This window comes from Dichomitus squalens, assembly GCF_000275845.1.
Source record: "Dichomitus squalens LYAD-421 SS1 unplaced genomic scaffold DICSQscaffold_64, whole genome shotgun sequence".
Classification (NCBI taxonomy): domain Eukaryota; kingdom Fungi; phylum Basidiomycota; class Agaricomycetes; order Polyporales; family Polyporaceae; genus Dichomitus; species Dichomitus squalens.
The window spans coordinates 109,043-118,612 of NW_006766946.1; the positions used below are offsets into that span (position 1 = coordinate 109,043).

Sequence of the window (9,570 nt, forward strand, 5' to 3'; positions counted from 1 at the left end):
CACGCGGCACTCTCTCCATCGCCGCGCAGACGCGACATGCCCCGTCATTGCCGGATACACTTTGTCTCCCTCCATTCTTCCCTCGTCAATCTCCCAATATCCCTCTATGGTCCGCTGGTAGAGCGAGGCATCGTGAGTCCACTCGCCCGCACCTCCGCTTGATGCGATGGTCACACTACGCTCTGCAGCGACCCCAAGGGCTTGCAGTCCATCTCAAGCTGGTCTCCAGCAACAAGACTTCGTTCAACTCAAAGGATGCTGCCAAGAAGCCCGAAGCATATGTCGGGTGGACAGGGCTCGCCTCGTCATCCTCTCTCGCTCACTTCAACTCCGGGAACGCTGGCGAGAGAGGCCTAGAGACAGTTGAGATAGATCCTCAATATGCTGAGGGGTTGGGCTTCGCTTCGGGCGATGTGGTATGTCCGCACTTCTCCCTCTCCCGAACGTCCCTTTCATACGGTCCCTCCACGACCCAATGTCAGGTGGAAATTGGTCTGCTCCATGACCTCGCCTACGCAAAGTCTGTAGCCACCGAACCCGCCACGTCCGACGACTGGGAGATACTGGTCAGTGCATAGCCAGGCGCGTTTGGCCCCTGCCCTTCCTGCCCGGCTTGAGAGCTGACTATCCACACAGGAATTGCATGCCTCCCACGTAGAGTCTACCCTGCTTTCACAAGTGCGCGTCGCCGTCGTGGGGCAGGAGATTGACGTATGGGTGTTGGGTCGGACACGCGTACGACTCAATGTTGGTGAGTTGTGGCAACCCTCAAATCCATTCTCGCGTATGACGGTATGCTCACTGTACGGCCAGTTTCGCTGGAGCCCTCGACCGGAAAGCCGCTGCTTCTGACCTCGAATACGGAAGTAAGCATCGCGCCCAAACTTCGCTCGAAACAGAACGCAGCCTCGGAGGCGAAGGGTGGTACTGGGAAAGCCCTAGGCGTCCCTCACGGGTCTGGGCAGGCTTCCCCACCAGAGAAGAGTAGAGCTCCCCGTCAAGCCCGGACCCTACGACTGCTCCCGCACCGACTCTTTCCCAACGCGCCCTCGTCTCATCCGGATACTGGTTTCGCATACGTTTCCTATAAGACGCTGTTGTCACTCTACCCTCAGGGCGTTCCATCTCAGTTGCAAGGATGGAGAGCGACTTCCAGGCGCGTAGCCCCTCCTGCAGGTCCAGACAGAGAGGCTGCTCCGGCATCTCCGGCTCCAGCCCCTCAGGCGCGAGTGCTGGTACCCAACGGCGAAGCTTCGTCATCAAAAGGGCCTAAGTTGATTGATGAGTCGAAGAATGAGGTGGTCGTGGTATGGTCCCCGGACGTTCCTGTGCCAGACGGCCATGTAGTCCTGTATCCTGTCTTAGACCACGCAGAGGACTGGGATATGATACGGTACGCATGCATGGACTATCGTCAAGTGCCCTCAAACGCTCATCGTATTCAGATTGATATTCATCAAGGAGGATGGCGGCTATCCTATTCCTCCTTATCAGCGGACGAGCCTGATGGTACCAGACAAGTAGGTCGTTACTGGGACATACTCGCTTTCCGCAGGCTGACAGATCGCTATAGGCTGAATACAAGTGCATCGCACGGTTTAGCCGGAGTGGAAGAGACTTTCGCTAAATGCACGCAGTTCTGCTTGACATCTTTTGCTCTCCACGCTTTCAACAAGAGGGTACGAGGTGGTACGTCCTACCCTCCTGCTTCAGCTGAACGAGCGCTCGACGTTCCTCTAGTTCCTGGGCTTCTTGTGACTGGGCGAAGCGGCGCTGGCAAGACGGCTCTGCTGCATGCTGTCTCGAAGGCGATGCAACATGATCCCAGAACGCTCACCTGTGAGTTGCTATGTACTCGCTTCTGCAAAAAGCAACGGAGCTCAGAGATTGTTGTATGCAGACACGCTCTACGTCGACCTGAGTCGATTCAACGGCTCACCAGTGGCTAAGGTGCGGTCCCAAATGAAGTATTGGATGGACAAGGTATCCTGGCACAAGCCCTCCATCCTGATTCTCGACAACATCGACAAGCTGATGGGAACCGAGCTGGAGGTGAGTCCTGTCCGCCGCTCTCATCCGCCCACTCCAGTGAATGTCGAGCATATGCAGCACGCGGACTCGTTCCATACGCGACACGTGACGGAGTTGTTCTTGGCACTGTACGGCTTCTCTGCACGCTCGGCCGCACCCAACGCGAGCGGCGTCGTCCTCCTCGCCGCTGCCGAATCGCAGGCGTCCCTCCACCCGCTCCTCAATTCCTCTCACCTGTTCCAGGAGGTCGTGAATCTGAAGCCACCGTCGAAGGATGCCCGAAAAGAGGTACGCCGCTGTCTCTCCGCATCGTCCCCTGACGACTCGATACCAACGGTCCGACAGGTCCTCGCGCACCTGGTCAAGGAGCACATGGACTCATCAAACATCGCCCAAGACCCGGCAGCCCCGCTGAACTACACCGCGCTCGCGACGCAGACCGAGGGCTACTCCGTGACGGACCTCAAGGACCTCGTCGCGCGCGCTGTCCATCGTGCGGCTATCCGGTCGTCCGAGCTGCAGCTCAGCACGCACGAAGAGCCGCAGCAGGTGCGTCCCCCTCCTCCGTTCGCTCAATCGCGGCATCTGTGCGAGCGAGAGAGTCTATCCTACTGACTACCTCGCGCAGACGACACTCACTCCCGCGGACTTCTCCGCCGCCCAGGTCGACTTCGTGCCGCACTCGCTCCGCGACGTGAAGCTCCAGAAGTCGGACATCGCCTGGGCCGACATCGGCGGTGCGTGGTTCTCTGCAGAGTGCTCAGACGGACTCTGACAGTTTCCGCGTGCGACAACGTTCAGGTCTGCGGGAGACGAAGCAGGTGCTGCGGGAGACGCTCGAGTGGCCGACCAAGTACGGGCCGATCTTCGCGCAGTCGCCGTTGAGGCTGCGGTCAGGGTACGCATACGTCTTCTATCTACTCGTCGCAGACGGAGGTGCATACGACTCGTTCTGCAGGCTTCTGCTGTACGGCTACCCGGGCTGCGGCAAGACGCTGCTGGCCTCGGCCGTGGCGAAGGAGTGCGGGCTGAACTTTATCAGCATCAAAGGCCCGGAGATCCTGAACAAGTACATCGGCGCGAGCGAGAAGTCGGTGAGTGCCTGCTTCTCCGACCGGACGGCGCCGCTCGCGAGCAAAAAGGCTAACGTTATGCCTCGCGTGTGATAGGTGCGTGACCTCTTCGAGCGGGCGAGCGCGGCGAAGCCGTGCGTGCTGTTCTTCGACGAATTCGACTCGATCGCTCCCAAGAGGTACCTTCCCATTCTCACCGGCCATCCCTGTTTCGTGGGCCCAAGCGTGTTGACAATCGGACTTGCAGAGGACACGACAGCACGGGGGTGACGGACCGCGTCGTGAACCAGATGCTGACCCAGATGGACGGCGCAGAAGGCCTGGACGGCGTGTACGTCCTCGCTGCCACGAGGTCCGCTCCTCCGTCTCCCCTCACGCGCTTGCGTCCAAGCTGACCGCTCCTCCCCGACGTTGGAACTCGCGCTGCAGCCGACCCGACCTGATCGACTCTGCCCTCCTCCGGCCCGGGCGCCTCGACAAGTCCCTTCTCTGCGACATGCCAGACGCGGAAGAACGCGAGGAGGTGCGTGCGCCCCTTCTCTCGGGCTCCGCTATTCACGAACAAATACCGTCTCCGCAGATCCTGAGCGCGCTCGGCCGGAAAGTCGCGTTCGCGCGCTCGGTGGACCTCGCAGCGCTCGCGGGCGCGACGGAGGGCTTCTCCGGCGCGGACCTCCAGGCGCTGGTGTACAACGCGCATCTGGAGGTCGTGCACGACACCATCGCCCACCCGCCTGCCGAGGCCGGCGCGCCTAGTATCAACGGCGCGTCGTCTACGGCAGCTAATGAGAATGCGGAGCGGCCTGTCAGGTACACGGTTCTTGGGAGCGAGAGCGAGGGCAGGGTGCTGTCGCGCGCGGAGGAGTCCGCGTTCCAGCGTCGGGTGCGTGTGGCGTTCGCTTGTGTGGTCAGACGACGACTGACGTCGATGTGGATGCTGCATACAGCTGCGACGCATCGTGTCTGGACCGTCGGTGGACGGGCGCAAGGACCGGGCGAGCCCGTCGTCGAGAGCAAGGACGGACGCCAAACCGAAAGCGGTAAGTCGCGTTGGGTTGGCGAGAGGTCTAGCTTTTGCCTCCTGCGCAGCTTATCATGCTGACGTCGGTTGTGTCTTGCCCTGCAGAAACATGAGATTAAGCCGGAGGATCTGGAGCGTGTGCTGAAGGTCACGCGGCCGTCTGTGCCTCCTGAGGAGCGCGAGCGATTGCGGCGAATGTGAGTGTGTGCGGCGCGGACGTCTTTCGGACCCGGGACGGAAGCTGACGGGATGTGGATGTGCAGATACAGTGCGTTTGTGTCGGACAGGAGCGGGGATCTGCCTGTGCCGCCTGAGGCAGGGGGGATCGGGATGCGGGCTTCTTTAGCCTAGGCACATTGATGCCGTTTGCGGTATGACTGTACAGATATGGTCGTGCGCCGTGCGGACATGCGCGGCTTCCAATATTATGAGGGAGTGCCTCAATATTGAGCTATGAGCCGGAGCTTGAGACGAAGCGTGTGCTCGCAGCGTGCGGGATCCTGGCGAGGGACATGTTTTACGTGCGCATGTGAATTCCGCACAAGGTCCGAGTCGGTGGGAGAGAAGAGAGCGTGTTCGGTGACCAGCGGCGGACGCTGCCTGTCCATTGGGAGGCGGTCTGTGCACGGCCCGAGATGGCGCCGAGGACGGTCCAAACGGGGCGAATACGACGATCGCTACCAGTGGCTGAGCTCCGGGTTAGACGCTGTGTGCACGTGATCTGTCTTCGGCTAATCTCGGTTGGTAGCTCTCGCCTCTCCCGCTTTCTTTTACTCGATCACCTCCTTGACGTCTCTATCTGCCTGCCTAGGCCTGCCCGTCCTCGTCCTCATCGTCGTCCTTTGCCCCACCCGACGTCCTACCCACAGACCTCGGCGACGACAGCCATGAAGACCATCCACAAACGCCTCTACACCGTCCTCCCCCGCCCGGCCGCCGTTGCCTCCGCGACCGCATCCACCTCCCAACTCCCCCTCGTCCCCCGCGTCCGCTCCAACTCCGCCTCCTCCCCGCGCACTCTCTACACCGCGTCCCATCTCTCCTTCCTCGACGCTGCCGCCGCGCCCCCACCCCCGCCCCCCAGCTCCCGCGGCAACCCAAACGTGATCGTCGGCACCCGTCTCGCCGCAGAGGTCCGCGCCGAGATCGAGGGCCCCTCCTCGTCCCACCAGCAATCCGGCCACCTACCCTACTCCCTCGCCCTCACCCTCGGCCAGACAGACGCTTCGTCCCACCTCCCCATCTCCCCCTACAACCCCTTCCTCCCCTACCAGTCTCTCTCCCCGCTCTTCGTCTACTCTCCAAAATCCCCCGACGCACCTGCGCCCGACAGCCGCACAAAACGCCATCGGACACGATATCAGCTCGACGTCGGCGCGTACGGCATCCCCAAGCGCTCCCGCGGGCCCTGCGTCGCCGGGCGCGATGGGCACGGCCGATTCGACGGCCGCGCAGACTCGGGCTCCGACGAGCTCGGCCGCGCAGTGCAGGTTGGCGAGGACGCCTACTTCGTGCGAGACAACGCGATGGGCGTCGCGGATGGGGTCGGGGGATGGTCCAGGCATCGGCGCACCCGTGAGTCCAATCTGACAGCTCAGCCCGGTCAGACGACGCTTGACCGTTCTCATGTCTACCTGTGCAGCGTACGCGGACCCTACGCCCAGTGCGCTGTTCGCGCGGCGGTTGATGCACTATTGCTCGGAGGAGGTCGACGCTGCCAGCGAGGAGCAGCAGTGCGTCTTTCGCATCAATCTGTGTCCATGGTCGTGAACTCATTTGCTTTCTAGTCTTGCTGACGCCGACTCGTACTCCGAGGCGGATGTCGACCTGTACGCCGATCTCGAAGATTCGTTGGAGGACCTCGAGGACGGCCTGGACGTGCTCATGATCCTCGAAAAGGCGTACGAAAAGGCACTCAAGTCCCACGTCCGCCCAACAGACACAGGTATTTCATCAAGCGGCTCTCGATCGCCCTCGCCATCCGATAGCAAACCCAAACGAGCTTCGACGCCATCTCCAGAATCCCAGTCGCCACCGGGCGTTGTTCCGTTATTTGAGGGCTCCTCGACGGCGCTCGTCGCCATCCTCGAGCACCCCGCTTCGTCCCGACCAACCAAGGCGGACACGGCTCTCTTCGGCCCCCCGCCCACGTCGGGCAAAGCGGCACAGCCGCAGGTGAGCACCGACGGGGCCGTGATCCGCATCGCGCACCTGGGCGACTGCATGGGCATGCTGATTCGCGGTGAGGAGATCGTCTGGCGCACCGAGGAGATGTGGTGGAATGTAAGCGTCCCCTTCGTTTCACGCCAGCTCGTCTCAACCCGTCTCACCCTCGACTTCGTAGTTCAACACCCCAGTGCAGCTCGGCCCGGCGTCGTCGACGAAGCCGCACGACGCGCGGATATTCACGATCCCCGTGCAGGAGGACGACATCCTGATCCTCGCCTCGGACGGCCTGTCCGACAACCTGTGGGACGCGGACATCCTCGACGAGGTCGTGCGCTTCCGCCGGTCGTTCATGGGCACCACGCCCCCTGCGAAACCCAACGACGGCGACGCATTTGCAACTGCGCCCCCAGCACCAGCTTCCGCAGCACACACAGCAACGGCGACGCCTGCATCCAGCGCGACGTTCCGCAGGAGCACGCTCGCAGGCATGCTCAGCGAGGCGCTGTGCTCGCGCGCGAAGCGCGTGTCCGAGACGCGCGGCCCGCGCAAGGCCTCTGCCACGACGACGACGACGACGACGACGACGACGACGACGACGACGACGACGACGAAAAGCGTGCTGACCGCGAGCGAGGCCGGGGCCCGGGGGCCGCAGGCGGACGTGCCGTTTGCGAAGCGCGCGAAGGAGCAGGGGAAGCTGTTCGAGGGCGGCAAGCCGGACGGTGAGTTCATCTATGACGCGCTGCGCGGGCCGCAAGCAACGAGGCTGGATCGCTGACGCTCATCTCTTCTTTCCTTTTCCGCTTGCCGGTGCCGTCGGGTCGCCTGCTGCTGCTGCCTCGTGGGTATCAGACATCTCGGTGCTCGTCGCGGTGATCTCGCCGGTAGGGTAGATACATACATATCTGTGGACCGCTTCCGCGTCCTCCTTCCTCTCATCTCATCTCTTCGACTGTACATGCGTTTGGTTTGTTCATCTCTCACTCTCATCGCGCCCGCGATACACATAACATAGCTCCATCCTCAATCGACCACCTGATATGCGTACACTCATCCATTTATTTTTATGCATTGCTTCGTCTTCCTGCTCCTCACCGCGCCCTCCGTTTCATTCCATTCTTCTCCGCTTCTATCCCCCATGGGCACATAAACTCCACCTCTTAGGGACACACCCTCAGCAGTCAGTGCGAGGAGAAGCCGAGCTCTAGATATGCGTAGACAGGTTATCTAGCCCCCAAAACTGTTCTTCGATACTCACATCCAAACATACACATGCATCCATAGTCGCACACCTCATCGTATACATGTACAACATCCCACCCTGTGCTCAATGGGGAGGCGTACCGTAGCAAAGGCCATTTTCACGTGGCTCCCAATAGTACTACCCGTCGGCAGAACTTTGTGTCTCTAACGTCGATGTCTGTACCGTGAATGACGCTGTGATCTTTGTACCGATCTGCCGATCAACGTCAGCGTGCCTCCTCTTTTCATGGCTCCATCGAACTGCAACGGAGTGCGCTCTGATGGTAGCCCCCGACGTGTTCGAACATCGCGTAGTACACAACCATAGCCGAGGAGGACATAAGCGCTCGTGAATAGTTTGCGATGCCTACTGCCAAATACGGGTGTGCCGCCGCGCGCGATGCTCTCTCGTCCATCTAAGTCGACGATGGCGATCCATCGGACCCCGACGTTCATCATAGGGCCCCAACGACGCCCCTATGGTGTCGGTGCTGCAGGCCCTCCGTCCCGGGCCGTGGTATTTCTATTTTCCTGACCTGATGCGCAGGTGGTAGCATGGCGGACTCGGAGCGCACGGCGCATCGTTGCCCAGTCCTGGCACCGCGGAAGCAGATGCGCACCGCCGGGTGACGACTGGGGGCTGTGGTGCCGTCCTTGGGCGTACGGTGGACGACGTCGAGCGATCGGGCGCTGCGGCGGCTTTGGCTGGACGTGGATAGGATAGGATAGGAGGCGGGGCTGCGTCCGACGCTCGGGCGCGGGTGGGCGATGGGTGAGGTCGGGGTGGAGTGTCTGGTGAATACGAGCTGGGTCGATAGGTATATAAGGGAGGGGAGGTTGGTGAGTCGGAAGTCAGAATACAAACCTTTCCACACCCTTCAGCACCAGATCATCTTTCTTTCATCAATATGGTCGCGTTCACCACGTCCTCGACTCTTCTTTTCTTGTGTGCCATCGTCGGTGGTGCCATCGGTACGTCGTATCACGTCAACCTCCGCAGTGCCAACACTCATGCCGCATTCATCGCACAGCTCTTCCCCACAGTGCCCCGCACTACCCGTCGCGCAGCGTCGACTCGCATCACTCGACGGTGACACCGGACCCCAGCATCGAGCTCAAGGTAGTCGCAGTGCCCCGCTCGTTCAAACCGTACTCCACCGTCACGCCGCACAAGTCCGTCGTCACCCCCCGCCCGACGGTGTCGGCGTCGGGCTCGTCGTCTTCCTCGGTGCCGACCACCTCGACTTCGCTCTCCACGTCGCTCTCGACCTCAGTTTCGGCGTCCACTTCGACGGACCCGTCGGGCTCGACTTCGGTGACGTCTTCGACTTCGGTCTCGGCGTCCACGTCCACGTCGACCACGACGGAGTAGGGTGCGATGCGTCACGCAGCCGCGACCATCAGTCGATGGCTAATAAGAGGATGGCTGAGCTATAACCAGTAACATGATTAGCTTTCATACACATATTCCGCCAATGCTCCAATCAATCTCAATCAATGTACCATTTCCGGTTTGCCGAATATATGGTCAGTAACAACATCTTGTGTGACCTTGATCGAGAAATAAATTTACAACGGTCAATCTACAGCGCCTTGCATAAGTCCGTGAACGCGCGGGATTTTTTCTCTCCGGCGTCTACCCTACCCGACCTGCCTAAACAGGCCACATCATGGTCACAGGCCCAGACACGACGGGCAGCGCTCGGGATCCCTTCGCGTGAAACGGAGGTTTGTTTTCGGGAAAGTCGTAACTTGTCCCTTTGCCGACGCGTGCCAAAGGATGCTGAAGGGTCGACAATGGGAAAGTTGTACTTGCTCAGAGGTTCTAAAGCCCTTTGACAAAGAACGATTCGAGGCGGTGCCCGTAGTGAGAGCTCCCCTGCGGCTGAGCCCACTCGCTGGGCCACTGGCATTTCCAAGAGTGAGTATGCCATGGGCCCAGTAAACTTGCGCATAAGTACTTGTAGTCATACAGTGTGCACAGTACACAGAGATAGTTTGCATGAGGGCAACAGTCACTGCACGAGATCATAT

General features: G+C 60.7%; 3 protein-coding genes across 3 annotated transcripts; all 3 read left to right on the forward strand.

Moving 5' to 3' along the window:
- Positions 1 to 36: 36 nt before the first annotated feature.
- DICSQDRAFT_112408 (AAA-domain-containing protein) lies at positions 37 to 4,557 on the forward strand (the record flags this gene model as incomplete). The annotated part of the gene is made up of 20 exons (XM_007370269.1): positions 37 to 132; positions 189 to 416; positions 483 to 566; positions 637 to 751; positions 814 to 1,393; positions 1,446 to 1,520; positions 1,574 to 1,689; positions 1,741 to 1,839; positions 1,901 to 2,052; positions 2,110 to 2,580; positions 2,660 to 2,768; positions 2,833 to 2,929; positions 2,990 to 3,125; positions 3,201 to 3,283; positions 3,352 to 3,456; positions 3,534 to 3,627; positions 3,685 to 3,987; positions 4,052 to 4,144; positions 4,231 to 4,322; positions 4,389 to 4,557. The coding sequence occupies 20 exons, from the start codon at positions 37 to 39 to the stop codon at positions 4,474 to 4,476; spliced, it is 3,216 nt and encodes a 1,071-aa protein (XP_007370331.1). The 3' UTR covers positions 4,477 to 4,557.
- An 837-nt stretch (positions 4,558 to 5,394) lies between these two features.
- Positions 5,395 to 7,598, forward strand: DICSQDRAFT_157649 (uncharacterized protein). The gene is made up of 5 exons (XM_007370270.1): positions 5,395 to 5,700; positions 5,768 to 5,858; positions 5,913 to 6,408; positions 6,470 to 7,016; positions 7,147 to 7,598. The coding sequence occupies exons 1-5, from the start codon at positions 5,652 to 5,654 to the stop codon at positions 7,185 to 7,187; spliced, it is 1,224 nt and encodes a 407-aa protein (XP_007370332.1). The 5' UTR covers positions 5,395 to 5,651; the 3' UTR covers positions 7,188 to 7,598.
- A 155-nt stretch (positions 7,599 to 7,753) lies between these two features.
- Positions 7,754 to 9,009, forward strand: DICSQDRAFT_140782 (uncharacterized protein). Its single transcript, XM_007370271.1, has 2 exons — positions 7,754 to 8,342; positions 8,402 to 9,009. The coding sequence occupies exon 2, from the start codon at positions 8,548 to 8,550 to the stop codon at positions 8,971 to 8,973; it is 426 nt and encodes a 141-aa protein (XP_007370333.1). The 5' UTR covers positions 7,754 to 8,342; positions 8,402 to 8,547; the 3' UTR covers positions 8,974 to 9,009.
- The last annotated feature ends 561 nt before the right edge of the window (positions 9,010 to 9,570 follow it).